Genomic DNA, 16,485 nt, shown 5'->3' on the forward strand with positions numbered 1-16,485 from the left:
TCCACTTCATATTTATTTTTGCTATTTCAGAGTAGTAGAAGTAATACTAGAAGTACTAAAGAGGAAAATTTTCTTATTTTGACAACAATATACAAACATATATATGTCAGAAAATTAATGGCCGGGCATGTTCACCTTTTATACACAAACGATAGTTCAACCCTTTTATGTAATTTTGGGAAAACCATGGCTTGAATGACCCCCACCCTTTAGTTTAACAATGCAGTTTTCCATGTTCACTCACCTCTCCTAGTTTGGCCCAGTTGAAGGACTTCAAAGGATGTGAAGGCTGAGGGATGGACTTGGAGTGCATGCTGCTCATCGAGTTAAACGATGAGGGAATGGGAGGAGGCGGAGCTCCAAAAATAGGTGGGGCTCCTGGTGGAGGAGGTGGTGCCCCAGGTGGAGGAGGTGGAGGTGGGGGAGGCGGGCAACTGAATGGTAGAGGAGGTGGGGGTGGAGGAAAGCCGCATGTCATAGGTAGTGGAGGCGGAGGCATAGGGCCGCCAGGAGGAGGAGGGGGAGGTGGGAAGGATACATTTCCGCCCTGCTGGAGGTCAAATGAAAGATCAGTTACTAAATAAACCGTAAAAAAGGGATTACAAATTACTTTAAATTGATGAATAAATTAAACATTAAACATTAGCAGCTCACAGCGATGTCATTGATGCGCGACGACAGGTCTAGCACTTGCTCCCGGGCCGAGCGCAGCTCCACACCTTCACGCTGTAGTTTATCCTTCATCTTGTTCAAAGTCTTCATCATGTCCTCTTTTTCCTGCGTTTTGGTCTCACACTCCCGCTCTTTCCGCTCCAGTTTAGCTAGCAGCTCTGCATGCTCTAAAATCAAACAGTGGTGGAGCAATGGGTTGGCACGGTGTTAGCAGATTTGGATAACAGTGAATACAGGCAAGAAGAAAGATAAAACCATGATGGATTCTGGTGAACTTCAGCTTTACCTTTTCTGAATTTCTCTGCTTGTTCTCGCCATTGTTTCACCTCATTTTCATTGACCAACCTGTGAGGCAGACAGACAAGAATAAGCACAGAGAAAGTGGACACTGGTCTGCAAAGAATTCTTGCATATAAGAGGAAACTTCAGTCCAAACATGTCAATACAGGACATTTGAGAAACCCATTGATCAGGGTTACTTCTGCTTTACTTCATCTTTGCGAGAGGGATTGAGATTTATTTCCTGCATTGACCGGTTTGTTGCGGTTTCCTCTTTTAAGCATCGTTATACAGCATTAGTGCTCAAATAAAACCTGTCAGTTATCTGTTATGAGTTCTAACTCCTGGTTCTTGGCTCAGATTGAGGTTATGTTTAGTTTTAAAATTAAGGTTAAGGAGGTAAGGAATGCGCATTGCCGATTATTGTACATGTAAACAAAAAACACAAATATGAGATATAAGTGTAAGTTAATAAATATATTGTATTTAGTGGGATTTTTTTTTTTAATTGTAGGAGAAATAGTGGAAAGTGAAACCTTGAGCTCCACTGGTAGCTTTGGCTAGAGTTGAGAGAAAAACATGTTGCATCATCACTACTCACAGAAAAGCTGTTCTTAACAAGGAGCCTAAATACATAAAATATTAGACAATCAATGCACCAAAAATAGGATTGTAATAATAAATAATATAATTAAAAACATAATTATTTTTTAAAAGAAGAAATTTATTTTTCCATTAATTGCTGTGTTTTGATTTATTTGCGTGAATTTATCAGTTTACCCACTTAAATTTTGTTTTTTGTTTTTTTAAACTTAACTTGTTAAATAATACATTAAGAAAATAGATGTAACTATGATTATATTAAAATACAATAGTTACAATAATTAAAATATTGCTTTCATTTATTTTTCATTATTTATTTTTCATTATTACCCTGATCAATCTATTCAACAATTTAAACCAAAAAACAACAGGTAAAGATTTAGATTGTAAATATAAATTGTAATTTATTCATATATTTATTTATTTGGTTTTCATAGTTTTGGAAGTTTTGGATAATTTTGGCACTTTTGGTCCTCCATAGAATGACACAGAGGACAATAATACCACTGTGATGATGGTTCACACTTAAAGGCATCAATTCACACCAGGAAAGCAAACTGGGCATTAGTCAGTTTCGGGGCCTTTAAAGTGGTCGTGTTTAAAAGGATCCAACTGATTAAAACAAAAAGACACAATCAGTTTTTCTTGACTGGTCAAATAAACATTTTTGCATGACTGTGGAAAAATGTGATTTGTACAAGAGCGTCAATTCTGGGGTCGGGCACACGTGTGAGTATTCAGAGCTGTCGTCATAGTGACCACAGATGATGAATGACTTTGTCTCCCGGCTGTTTTAACAGTTGTTTTAACATGCGCTCCACCATCTGAGCTAACACGGCACTAGTCATATGTTTTTACCCGTTAACCGTCAGGACCTCCTGCGTGTAGCCGATCCGGTAAGGAAATCTCAGCTTATGCACGCTTTTTCCAGGCAACATTTATTTGAAGTGAGTTTATGGAAACAAGAAGAGGCTGGCAGCAAATGTAAAGTGAGGGGAAGGTTTCAACCATTCTGATGCATCTTCAGTTGATAGCAATGGGCATCCAGGCTCAGATGCAGCATCCAAGTTTGCATTCTGATCGCTACTGGAAAGAATTCTGCTCAAGCGTGCTGATTGCACTAACAACAGTGGGTGAATACTTCACCAAGCTACATGTTTTATGGTGCTTTCACCACAAAGACTAAACACATTCATCTGTTATGGTAAGCTTGCTTTTAAAAATAACAAAAATGAGGAGAACTGAAGAGAAGAATGACAGCACCAAGTTACAGCAAAGACAGAGCTCTAAATTCAGTCTGTGTGCACTTGTCATGTACCGAGACCCTGACTTAGCAATGATCATTTGGCTGTGCAAACCTTCTCCTTCCAAGCCATAACGCTTCCCCCTTGTCTGCCTCGCTGCACCTGAACATGGCTGACTTGGCCCAACAGCCCTCCTAATGCGATTAGAACAATTTCCTTTTGATCTCTGGCTTCCACTTCCATGCCAGTTCACGCACAGAGCAAGGTTTCCTCCGATTCAGTCCAAGACCCCCTGCTGCCACCTTCACATCACCTCAGCTTCCTGTAAAATTACATTCCCTGCTCCCTTTTACCACGTGCTCCTCTGCAATAGCCTGCAAAACCCTGTGGTTTATTGTATATGTATATGCTCCTCTGTACTAAAACACCATATTCCAGTGTTTATCTCTCCCAATCTTTGATATAGAAGAAACACATGATATCAGGGCTTTGATCTCTGTTGCCAGTGATGCTGATTAAATGCATTAACTACAAGATTTTCTCAGAAAGTTGGAGTGTTTACAGTACTGGGGGATGAGGAGAAGCTTTTGAAAAAGGCATTGAGTGGTTGATTGACTTGAATCATCACTTGCAACAATCATTTCCAACCTTTTCCCAGTGGGCATGAGGTACAAGCAGCCCTGGCAGGGTATCAATCAAGATCCTGTCATATAAATACATTACTATAGTAAAAAGCTTCATTAGCGATCACGTGTCCACTGTTGATTAATGAGAGATTTCACTCACATGCGAATGATGTTCTTTACATTGAAGTTGTCCAGAGGGGAGATATCAGGGTCCTCTCCCTTGTCGTCCTGCATGACGATCTGCTGGAGGATCCGGTCTAAGAGCTGCCAGTGCTGCAGGGTGCCACCACTACGCTTATCTGTTTTTTTAGGGGGGGTTTTCATGAATAAAAAGCTCAAAAAGCTCAATATAAAAAGATGAACACTGAAGCAAAGTATAGCCTAGAAATACTTGATGTCTTTTCTCCCCAGGTAAATGTGAGTACTCACAGGGCATCTGCAGACAGTGTTGCAGGATGGAGAGGAGGTGTGGGTAGGAATCAGTGTGGCTCAGCTTCTTCTTGATCAGCTCAAACATGGCACCAGCACTTTTAGTATCTACATGGGTCTGTTGAGTAAACAGAAGGAATCGGTACCACACAGCTGTTTAATTACCTACAATCTAAAAGGAACACACTAATGTCAAACCAGGGAAAACTCACCATATCAAATCTTTTGGCCAGCTCAGAGTCGTCCTCGTTTCGCACCATCTCAAAGAAATCCAAATGCCTAAACAGAGAGATAAAAAATGTTCCTTCATTTGATCCCAAACTTCTGTATTTATTTAATTACCTTTAGAATTTTATTACTTGTTAATAATAACTGCTTGTAAACATTGGGGGACAATGCATTTCTTTGTAGAGTTTCAAATGTTAAAGAGGGCTTACTCTCCTCATTTCCAGCTCCTTATTTCTATTCCTAGACTGTACTAGGGTAGCATGATTCACTATATCTGATTTGGTCTTGATTGGATCTCCCGTCTATTATCTTAATCAAGCATATAAACATATAAACCCTGTTTGAGACAACAGTACCGCAGTGATACTCCATTTTAGGAAAATTAAATGAAAAGGGTGGGATGTTTTGTTATTTTTAAAAACACATCAAAGATTTAGTTTCCATTTCTTCATCAGTGACTCACCTATCCAAAGTGGCGTTTTCGTGCTCTCTGAGCTTTTCGATGACCGGCTGTATGCCCAACATCAGGAACTCGTACCTTAGATGGAGGCGAAACTCCAGGTTGTCCTGAACATAAAGGATCAAACAATAAGAGAGGACATGAAGCTGTAATAAATCCATATGTCATATTTAATGGGACATCAGATACCTCAGAATCTTAAAAGTGTTGCATGTATCTTGGTATATATCATCTTTAAGCAGCATTTTAGCATAATTACAAAAAGAATACTTTGATTCCAAAACCCACTGCTATCTAACAGGTCCTGTCTTTTATTTGTGTTTACTCGGTACAAAATCTTTAACTAAAAAGTCAACAGTTCTTAGAGGAAAACACCATCTATGTTGTTCATGATGATCCACAAACAAAAGCCATGCCACTGCATCTATAGTCAAAGCATGGCTGCACTTGATCGTATATTTCACTCAATTTACCTTTAAGCTCAGAATGAAACAAACTTTACTATTTGTGAACCATAAAAAACAGCCTCTCCTGATGCTTTAGTGACTATTCTTACAAGTATTTAAGAAATCTCTTTCCATGAGCGTTACACTCCTTAAGTTTTGTATACAGTTATTTAGAGTGTGTTTAACAGGCATGAGGCTGTGAATGCAGACCTCTCCAGCCCCAGCGTTGAGCACGGCGTTAATGAAAGACATGATGGCGGTCTTTAAGTTGACCTCGTCTCTGTAGCGTCCTGTACTTTTGTCCAGCTCATTCAGCAGCGTCTGGAAGATCAGAGGAGACGGCAAAGTTAGTCAGCCAGTGCGTTTGATCGGAGAAAAAAAAAGAAATTAATTGGATAGTAATTTCAATCTATATTTAATTTAACAGGCAAGCAGCACAGGGCTGCTGTTCTCAGTTCTTGCCCCCTTCTTTGCCTCTTAAACTGACCTTTGGCACTCTTTAGTATCTTAATCATAATTCAAAGAAACATTAAAAGCCCTCGTAAGTTTGAATCACTCAGCTCCTGTGGTGTTAGCTTAGCCAAGGTGGCATGATTTACCGCACACCCCAGGGGATGTATGAGATGTGGTTTGTTGATTCAGTCCTGCTAGTCACTAAAGCACTACACATACTGTGACCTCCATAACTTAAGATGTCCTCACCTGCCTTTAATAACGCACGTGTGTTGACGTAACCCAAGGCCAGCCGTCTGAGGCACAATTCTCCAACTTATCAAAATGACCGCAGCTTGATTTATTTTAGCATTACCCAGAAATATTTGTCTGCCTTTACCCATAATCTATGTCTGCCTCACACTGTCAGCAAAGGCTCCTCAAGCCTGAATGTGCCACGTGACATGGCCCTGCGTTAACCTCAGATACTAACAAAAGAAGCTTCTCTTACCTGGAAGCGAGTCCTCTCAGCAGCATATTTCTGGTAATGTGCCATGGCTTGAAGCACCTTCTTGTGTCCATCTGGCACCAGGCACACCGCCCCAAGAATCTCCAGTACTGCCACTTTGGTCTTGAAGTTCTCTGTCCGGAGGCTCTGTGAGATGGTATTGATGCTCTGCGGGTGGGCCAGGACATGCGCACGGCCCTGCGAGTTGTTCATCAGCGCCTTGATGCACCCGATGACGGAGGTGTGGACGCGGCTCTCCGACGTCTCGTAGTCCATGCTGCGCAGGAAGTTGAGGAGGCAGGTGAGGCCGTCCAGCTCGATGAAACGCGTAACAAACCTAATGGAGGACAGGAGGAAAAGCGCAGGGTAAAGACTGAGCCAGTGTGCTAGTTTACAACCAACGCACAATATAAAGACAAAGGTTCATACTAAAACTGTAACCTAACCCATATTTTAACAACACAGTGAAATTCTGCTTCCATAGTTCCCGGTGATACACTGGGCCTTTCTCCTCCAGACCCCTTCCCATGCCTTCTCTCCTGCAGTTTGTGTTTTTGCCTTCTGTTTGTTAATCACAGTTTTCCTGCGCTCCACTTTTCTCTCTTCTTTTTTAAAGCAAACTCAAGTCTTGCTCACAGGGGATCATATCTTTTGTTTTTCTTCTCCCTCTAGTGTAGCCATAGAATATAAAACTCTGTTAGAGGCCAGTAGTGGTGAACTGGCACTGGACAAATATAATGAAAGTGAAAGTGTTTGTGCCTCTGTGCTCACAGATGGATGAAAAAGGTTGGGGATTCACTATGGACATATCTTTATGGACTTCACTTTAACATTTATCTCATTTGAAGGAAAAAAAAATCCTCAATTTTGACACTTCTCTCCTGCTGACCATCAAGTGGCTGAACTAATTAGAGAGCAGTGAGCTATTGACCTCTGTGGATGAGAAGCAGACTGGTTGAGTGGCAGGCAGGACATGTAAACAGTGAGGGATGTCACATCCAGCGAGCACAGTGGGGGCTGGACTGTAAATGACCTTCCCACTCGCTAAGATTCCTGATAGGCCTCATAAATTACTTCAAACAAACAAGGGATTGTAAGGAGAAAAGAAAGGGGAGAGGAAGAGGAAGAGGAAAGAAGCATGGAGTCAAGAAGACAAAGGGACAGAGAGGAAAGAGCGAGAGTCTGACAAGAGGGTGCTGAGATTTATTACCATTCATTGTAGCAAATACATTGTTTTGACGCTTTTAGAAGTATGCAGACCATTCCCCTCCCACTGCTGTCTTGGCACAAAAGAAATGTGAAAAAATATAATGCAGAAAAATCTATTTATTATCCTTTATGACGAGGCCAGAGCTCTTCCTCTGCTCACACATGATTAATCCCAGATTTCCAGCAGATGCACTCACAGAAACTCAACCTGGCACGTCCAGTAAATCTCTTAAAGAGATATCATCCTCTGATCTTCAGCAGGCTCATACAGTATGCACGCATGCATACAGTCAGCCTCTCTTGGCAATGCATTCAGAACACTCATGCAACCTTTCAGCAGACTTTCCTGTTTGAGCGAAGACGCTGCAGTCTCCACTCAGCACCACGGTGACGAAAAAGAAATCCAACGTATGAGATATGAATTGAGTCAGATGTAGCACAGACAGTGGAAGCAGTGAAGTCAGAACAAAGCCAACTGTTTTAAGTTCCACATTATATCAGTGACAAGCCTTTGGCCGGCCACGCGCCTGTCCACGAACCGAGAGCCCACCTCAGAGAAAGAGCTTTCATAGTGGAAGACAAATTAAGCTGAACATCGCTGTGATTAATGTATGGAAAGCTGAGGGTGACAGATGTTGTTCTTGGAGTTTGGGTTCAAAAGAGTGGACGAGATTCAAGACTTCGCTCACTGCCAGCTTCACTTCGCTTCCCAGTATGCACCGACATAACCTTTGCAGCATAACCCGATGCCCGTGCGGGCGCTTAAGCAGATACATGTAAAAATATACATGTATGTCTCTTTAAAACATTCAACAGTGACTAATCCTCTGGACCGTTACTAAACCTAGTAAGCTGACATTCAACAATTCTCTCCTCCTCCTCAATTTATTTTCTCTCCAGTGAGCACTTGAATCAATGGATCCCATATCCTCTGACTTTGTAGTCCCCTCTTGTCTTCTCCTCTCCACTGACATTCACGCTCAGCCGACTGGCGCGCACGGGTTTCTGTCCTCCCCCCTTTGCTCTTGGAACAACCGCTGCATACTTCAAAACCCGCAGTGAAAGCTCAACAACTGCATACAATATGAGCACAGGCAGAGCTGCCGAACAATACTGACGCTGAGCCAAACACACACACATACACACACAAATAGGTCTTCACACAGATGAAAGAAAGAAAGAAGCAAGAAATAAAACTTGGAACAGAATGAGGCTAAACAAAAGCGACAGAGTAGCAGGAAAAAGTCAAGGCCTGTCAAAGGTAAAGTCTCGGATTTAAATTTGAAAAAAGCCCTAAGATATTTGCTTTATCTTACATTATTAAATGAGTTTCAGTGCTGCTATCTTTAAAACAACATTGTAATTTGTATCTGTATTGATCTAAAAAGCATAAAAACCCCTCAGCCAGAGGCAGAGGACGGTGTGGAAGCTAATCCAGATGCTCAAATTTAAATTTCATTCCAACCAAACGTATTTTTCGCTGCAAGACATTCTGCCTTTTTGAACTGTGGATGACCCGTGTGTGGCAGACAGTTGGCCGACAGTTCGCTCTCGCCTCAAAGCCTAACCACACAAACTTATCAAAGGCCAACACTTCCACACACACAAACTCAAGTGATCATGTGCCTTTCTAACTCTCGTTTACCCCTCACTTAATCACACGCACACTCACCATCTCCTTCAGACACCCACTCATCTATATCCAGACGCATTTTCACACGTCATGTTCGACTATAAAAGGTCTCCAAAGACAACGAGAGCCCGGGAGGTTCTCCAGAGGTGCTGATTAAACCGTGACCAAGGTGTCTGCAGGGCTTTTAGGAGAAGTTATACGATAATCAACATTACTCGCATTTTACTCGATGTGGTAAATGAAGGGTTGAGCATAAAACTGTCACATATGTAGATAGAAGTTACAATACAAACCCTATCTGAGGTGCACACCTGTGATTTGTACATATATAGTATATCATGGTTTACTGGTTGTGCTTGCATGTGTATATGTGTGTGACTTTTTCCACACACAAACATTTCTACAAATTATACAGATCAAAGATTCCTTGTACAAAGTCAGTGTGATGTTTCTGATCTGTTCAAAGATTTTTAGTGTATGACTGAGTTCATGTGTCTCACCTCCTGCTAAATCTACCAGGGCACCACAGCAAGCCTACATGAAGCAGGAGTATTTCCAGTTGCGAAAATGTACCTGACTATCTCCTGCTTTATGCCACATGTGAGAAAAGGCAACTGTCTCCTTACACTCAATTCATATGAAGTACAAATCATGTGACCACACCACAGCAGTGTTCGAGGGCGATCAGATAAGATCACTTTTTTTCTAATTCACCCACAGAGTTGAAGCCTTTATTTCCCAACTAATGATGATGTCTCAAATGGCATCATGTGGGGTAATTTAATGGACTAGACCCAGCATTGCCCAGGGGAAAGAAAGGTTTTATACAATACTTACAAACAGGTTTCTAAAAGTAAAATTAGTTGTGTTTCTCTTTAACAGACATTAGCTTTGTATTTGTAGGTCAAAAGAGGGTAATTCAATGGAAACCTAATGGAAATTAACTATAAAGTATAAGTATTAAAGATAATTTATCTCAATTTCAGGACTGGGACCATACCTCATACACTCCTCTTCTGGTTCTCCAGTAATGTATGCTTTCCTGCACTGTAGAAGACTTGTTCTCATTTTCGTGACTCACTTGCCCTCCCTCACGCCCCTTTTTAGTACATGGGGATCGGCCCAGCCCATGAGCTGCCACCAGTCCTCACTGAGGCATTTCCCAGACCCTAGCCTCACATCCATGCTGATTCCATCTGCTATTATCTTACAAAAAATGCTGTCAAATCTAATTGAGGATGTGGTTTCTGCTTGCAAAAAAGATGATCTCAACTACTTTTTCTTTTTCATGGACATAAAATACTAAAATTTCACTTACCAAAACTAGAGTACAGACTTCTTGCATGGTTTGCTTGTACATTTAACCGGACAGCAAACCATAACTATATTAAAAATAGGCACTAAGAGCAGAAACGTGTTCAGTTCTTGTCTTTTCATTTTGGCTTTAACCCATGAGGTTGCCGTTTGGGATTAAAGTGAAAGTGAAGTATAACCCCTGTGCTCAACTCCACTTTTTCCCCACTCTCCATCTGTTCAAACCTGCCTGCATGGTCCACCTGGCCATCACTCGTTTCTTTCCATTTCCTGTTGAACTACTAAGTACCAAAGGGAGAGAAATCAGCGCTCTAAGAGAAGCAAACACTCCATCTGAGACTCTTTGAAGGTGTGAGACTCTACTCCCCCACTAATGTATTTGGTAATATGTGAAAACAGATATAAAGTTCACCCTCTGTTGAGCGGAACCTTTGAGAGATCTGTCGACAAAATGTTTTGAAGGATAATATTTGTATGTGATGGCAGCGAAACATCCAAAGAGCTGTTGACACAAGAGCAGGGTGAAAGGCTGCAGTCGACTCAAGTAAATATTCTTGCTGGAACAGATTTGCAGAAACAATGTCCACAGAGAGCCGCCTTGGGAAGCACTACAGTGCTCTGCTGACATGAGCCTGGGAGTGCAATGCATTGTGGGCCAGAATGGCCTCAGTGACCTCCACGATAACTCAGTTTCCTGTCCTCGTGCAGTTATGTCGCAACGGAAATGACAATGATGGAGGAGGGTCACGTCTTAGAAGCGCAAAGCACGCTCATCAACATGAACATAAACATCAGTGCAGATGTGCAGATGACTCAACAAATCAACAGTGATTATGAAAGTATATCCAACTGCATAGTTAAAATACCACAAGTAAACATTCAAATATTTGGACGCTAACTGGAAATGCACACCAGAATGTGTATATTTCATTTAACTACATAGCTGCAGCAGTTTGTGTTTGCCTGTCTACCCTCACATGCCCACTTGAGTTGAGATTCAGCTTTACGTGAGTAAATACACAACCGCAGTGTGATGCTTCAAGCTCCATTTGACAGCTGGTAAACAAAACAATAACTACCGGCATGGACGCGTGATAAGCTGCTAACTCGAGGGGAAGAAATCATTTTCAAAATGCCTCCTTTTTTATGGCTGCTTAGAAATAATCACATTTATATTTGAATGAAGACATCTGGGCCATTAAATTAGTTTCCAACCATCAAAAAAAGGTTTCTGGTAAATGGCAAATTAAGTGCAGCATCACTCACAGGGGAAAGAATATTTCGCCTGTGGTCTCCTCTTACAGGGAGGCATCGATACAGTCCAACTGTTCTGTTATTGAGTGATTTCATTTTTCTTGCACCAGCCTACCAACTTCAGTTTAATAAACACTAAGCCTTTGACATTTTAAGGCATGGACAAACTTATGCATGGGTCGTTTTTTCTTTTAGATTTTGGGTCTCATCTTTCCACTAGTTTGATAGATTAGGTTTTGTGGAATTAAACAAGTCCAAAATTCACATTTAGGAATTTATTTAAGTGCATGTTGTCCAACGGAAATTGGTGCTTAATGAGATCTAGAACGACGTCTAGCAAAAGCCACAAACCTCACCATGCTCTAGCAACCACAACTACTAGACCATCATCTCATACTTCCTCTATTTCCAGCACTTTGATCCCAGAAACCTTGGGTTATTTACATATATTTGTATCTTATAATCAGCTAGTGTGTCTCTAGTAGCTTTCATCCAAAAAATATACTTCCTTGTTCTGTAGCTACACAACATATTGGTTAATGAGTTTACCACTACTGGTCATTATTGATCATCTATAAAATTTAAGACAGCAGATCAGTTTGATCTCTTTCAGGAACAAGAGACAAACAAGAGATAGAGTCTACACCAACTTCTTACCCATTTAATAAACTCCATCCACTGAACTCTGTGATCTGTAGGCAAGAGACCAAAGATTTTAAGCAGCAGAAGATTTCTGCATTGCATTTTCTTGTAGAAAATCAGTTTGCATGAAGAGCAAAGCAGGGATGGTATTTTCTGAAATGCACTGGATAGTGATCAACTATTGTCTAATGATGAGTTAAGTGATTACTGGCATTTTCAAATTATCTGTCTTGGTAAACAATGACTGGTGCAAAAGCCAGAAATGTTGGCATGGATACCTGCTGGCTGCAACAGAGACCCCGACAAATTGTCTGGTGCCCCAAGAGCCTGAAGTGAGCAGACGAGCTGATGTATTTCCAGACTGTGAAATCAGATTACGGCTGCGTTTAGGCTGAGTTCATTATTAAAACGACAACAGTTTGTTTTGTTGCTCTCAAATTCTGTGGCCTGTAGTATTAAATCCATGTTTGTTGTTCCAGGAACTGAAACTACAGCCAAATCAACCAGGATCAAAAAGATCCTTCCAGATTATTCTGTCCTCTTGAAGTAGCAATGTCAGGAAGAAAGAATGTGCAAATCTTAAAATAACGTTCACACACACAAACAAACACTTGATTGAAACATGTCACCAGCAAAACAGCCTGTGAGTGAAAGTGGGTGGCCTACTGATGATGTGCTCTGTCTGGCACCCTGCATGTCTACAATGTGTTTGGGTCCCGTGGCCCTGCAGAGCAGCATGAGTAGCAACAAGGGCACCTCTTCACAACCAGGCCCAGCTGCCTCTCCAAAGTGAAGGAGGGAGGGAGCAAGGCAGTTTCAGGCAGGCATCCAAAGCTGGGCATGAGTCAAAGCCGAATACGCACAGACACCACCGTGTCTCACAAGATGAGGCCGTAAAAACTCTATACATTCACGACGGGACAAGGAAATGACACACAGCGCAGGTGAGGCTCTGCTTTATGTATCCCAGACAGCAAAGCACAAAGTCATCATTTCGCTTTAACTGCCCGTTCATCACAAAGCCCACGCTTGGCTGGACATTTCCCTGAACACCCATATTCTGTGCAACACACCTGCTGCCCGCATCGCTGTTCCACTACTTTAAAACATCTGCGTGCTAATGAGCAATAACTCACTCTGTGAACAGCATGGGAGCAGGTGGACTCTGAATAGTGTTGGCAAAGTCACCTTTGATGAGGTAAAATAAGTGAATACAACACTACGAGGAAATGAATAGAGAAAAAGAGACATATAAAAAAAAAGCCTTAAACTATAAATTAGGTAAAATAAAAACAGGAGAACGTGGAACTGCACTGGGGTATCAGGTGGGGTGTCACTTGAATATATGTATTTAAAAAAATCTACATTTATTTTATGTAACATACTATGTGGCAAAGTCACAACAGTTGCCTAGCATAGGAGAAAGGGAGCAAGCAGGGAATCATTTAGGCTACCGCTATCATGGAAAAGTGGACTGAGCAAATTAAAGTGTCAAGTCATAACATTTACCTGGTCTTCTTTTTTCTACTTTGTTGTTCTAATTCTTTCAGGCTGCTTTATGTGTGTAAAAAACAGTTTACGGTAACACCAAGCTAATGACATTCATTAGCTAGTTGTAGCTCGTTTCTAAAAACATCGTAACAGTACAAAAAACCCTCCCTGATGATTAGGCCCAGCAGGGGGTCAGTTTAGACCTGGAATAACTCAGCACCAACAGTGTGGTAATGATGGCAGAGAGATGACAACCTAACTTGGCCTCTCAAGGATTGAGTTGCTCTGCAAGTGCCAAATACTTTGGGATTTGGCCTTTAGAGAAACTATGGTAGTAAAATTGCAGAAGATTAACTGTACTTCCCAAATAAACACTGGGTAAACGTTATCAAGTGTTTGTGAGACTAGATAGCCATCTCACCAAAGTGATGCTTATGTTGAAGTAAATTTAAGTTTACAAGTAGTCGTCCTGCTTTCCTGCTACAATTACAACATTTTTTTCATCATGTACTGCAAATGCAGTATGAACTGTGCAAACCCCTCCTGAAAACCTACTCCTTTCATAATGCACTGCATCATCTAACCCTTTAAAATTTCTTCAATAAATTAGCCCAAGGCACTAAAATGGCATTTTCACAAATGTGCAAATCCTGTTACCTCAGACTTGGATAAGTATTCCTACTACCCTGAATATGTCAAAGGAGGAAAACTGTGACGATATATTCAGATATGTTGTTTGCCGCAACAGCAGGTAATGGCATAAAGTACATATAGCTCAGCAAGAAGTTTTTCCACTAATTAGGATTTTCTTTCCTGGTTATCAGTGTCTGAAACTGTGTTCAAAGTTCAGTTTCACTGAGCACACAGAGAGCATCGGTAGTCCCCATGTGGGATGAGTGTGAGATCATCAGAGCAGGTTTAGGCTGTAAATCAGCTTTAATGAGCACACTCAAAGCCCATCCCTGTCAGCTACATACAGCTTAGGATGTCTACCACATGAACAGGGCTGATCTTATTTAATTAGCTTTGAAAAAAAGTGCAACTCTGACCTTAAATATATTATAAATCCTTACTTATCCAGAACCTTCGAGCGCACCTTTGTATTCATATTACTTTCTTTTTTGTGTGGTCAGTAAGTAAGAGTTAGAAGTCACAGAGTGTTTACTATATATCTGTATTTGTTCATTCAGCAGCACAACAAATATATTTGTCCTGTTTAGTTGCCAACAAATTATTTCAATCATCATATCACACGTTCAAACCTCAGTGATTTTTATTACCAGAATTTTGCCAGTACCTGCAAATTCCACTAATTACTTAAATATAGCATGTTGTTGTCCATTTTATAAATATATTTTTAATGTTACTGTGTTTTTGTTTTTACATTATGTTAAAAACACCATATTCAGCTACAGTGACTCTTTGAGACTTGCATTTAGTTTGTTTGTTTGCACATAAATACTGATTAGGCTATATGTTAATGACGATAAACAAGAAAAAAAATGTTTAGAACCCATCTGACTTAAGCAGAAGATTTCTTTTAAATACAAAATTAAAACTGCAAATGATAAAACAGTTAGTTGTAATGTTTTACCTGTTCAGCTGCTATCTGTCAACTTACATTAACTAATAAGGAAATACCATAGATTAAATCATTCTTTGTAAACCCCGTTTATCTTGATTTGGTGCCAGCTTACCAGCATAGCTCCACTGTTCCATCTGTGCCTCATAATTAGGATTATATCAGACAGAAAATAGACATTAGACTTATCTAAGCAGCTCAAAGTCAGAGGTCTAGATCTGTTAAAGTTAAATTGGACTGACTTGTTTTATTGAGGCATGATATCATCAGTAGTGGGATTTCACTGCTATTGGAACTGACAATAATTTCTGGTATCCTTATAATATTCCAATAAAGATTCACATTCAAGGCCAGAAAGTCTAAAACAGAAAGTTTCAAACGATTTCCTGTCTTCTGTCTAGACCTCTGAGTCTGCTTCTCACCAGCTTTGTTCTGTTTTGGATCCCCACATGTCAGCACATGGAGCAAACACAACCACACACACTTGGCCTACAAATACACCCACACAACCCAGACGCGACCCAGACGTGAGAGCTGCCCTGAGTTTTTGTCACTCTGCACATGAGGCCTGTCATTTTATAGCCGTCCTTGAGAACACTCAACACCCCCCATTTTGGGGCAGACCACTGCTTCATAAGAATGGCACGGGCTGATGGACAGCTCCAAAGGAGGTGCCGACTGGGAGACGTAGGCGGTTTGTGTTGGGGGGATGCCCAGTGTCCTTGAATATTTCTTTGTGGTGACGAGTGAGGCCAAAAGCCGCTAATGACCACAGCGTAAATGTGGACGACTGAAAATTTCTTTAATTAATCACTTTTCAGTTTGAAGTAAAGAATAGGCTCATTTAGCATGACAAGAGACAGACTGCGCTGCAGCACGAGATCCATTATTAAATCAGATTACGGTGTGTGGTATAACCTCAACAAGTTAAATTGTAGGAATGGAGCAAAGAGCTCAGCGCTGTGTGCAGCCCAAGGGAAGGTCACATGGAAGAGTTAAGTTTCACTCACCTCATCGGCTGAGTCCGAAGTGCCGTCTTCAGATCTTCCACCACCTTGTTCCTCATTTCCATTTCCTCCTCGTCAAAGGCAAACAAAGTCTGCATCTGCAGATAAGAAGAGAAATGGAGATTTCACTGGACAAATAACAGATTCATAGAGTTCAATTCCAACTCTACATCAAGTGAGAATGTTACCTGCTGGTAGTAATTTGGTACTTTCCATTTTTAATTAGAGCAGGGCTCCTACAGCCCGAGGAAAGTTGGGTTTAAGACTTTTTTAATGCCGCTCAGAATAAAATTTAAAATCAATTTCACACAAACCAAAAACTGAAGACAAACAACATCAACTGATTGGGGTTGTTTGGTTTTTGTGGTTCAGTCGAATCTCTCGTCCAACAAGCTAATTTATGTAGGCTGTTGATACAGACCAAAT

General features: G+C 41.0%; 1 protein-coding gene across 8 annotated transcripts in view; it reads right to left on the reverse strand.

Moving 5' to 3' along the window:
- Positions 1-16,485, reverse strand: part of daam2 (dishevelled associated activator of morphogenesis 2) — a 110,729-nt gene that overhangs the window by 22,563 nt on the left and 71,681 nt on the right. For 3 of the 8 annotated variants that reach the window (XM_086273716.1, XM_086273710.1, XM_086273712.1), the window contains exons 5-15: positions 16,063-16,157; positions 5,931-6,264; positions 5,198-5,308; positions 4,545-4,648; positions 4,066-4,132; positions 3,854-3,971; positions 3,585-3,723; positions 1,488-1,511; positions 959-1,017; positions 655-839; positions 245-550 (exon numbers count right to left, since the gene is read on the reverse strand). In XM_086273716.1, coding sequence (XP_086129842.1) covers positions 245-550; positions 655-839; positions 959-1,017; positions 1,488-1,511; positions 3,585-3,723; positions 3,854-3,971; positions 4,066-4,132; positions 4,545-4,648; positions 5,198-5,308; positions 5,931-6,264; positions 16,063-16,157 — 1,542 coding nt within the window. The remainder of the gene's footprint in view (positions 1-244; positions 551-654; positions 840-958; positions 1,018-1,487; positions 1,512-3,584; positions 3,724-3,853; positions 3,972-4,065; positions 4,133-4,544; positions 4,649-5,197; positions 5,309-5,930; positions 6,265-16,062; positions 16,158-16,485) is intronic. The other 5 variants (XM_086273718.1, XM_086273715.1, XM_086273717.1 and 2 more) reach the window with 3 other exon arrangements.

The sequence above is a fragment of the Aulonocara sp. 'chitande type north' Nkhata Bay genome, linkage group LG19 (genome assembly GCF_057382095.1).
Source record: "Aulonocara sp. 'chitande type north' Nkhata Bay isolate Kocher_YH1m ecotype deep benthic linkage group LG19, A_spYH_male_GT1.1, whole genome shotgun sequence".
In the NCBI taxonomy this organism is placed as follows: domain Eukaryota; kingdom Metazoa; phylum Chordata; class Actinopteri; order Cichliformes; family Cichlidae; genus Aulonocara; species Aulonocara sp. 'chitande type north' Nkhata Bay.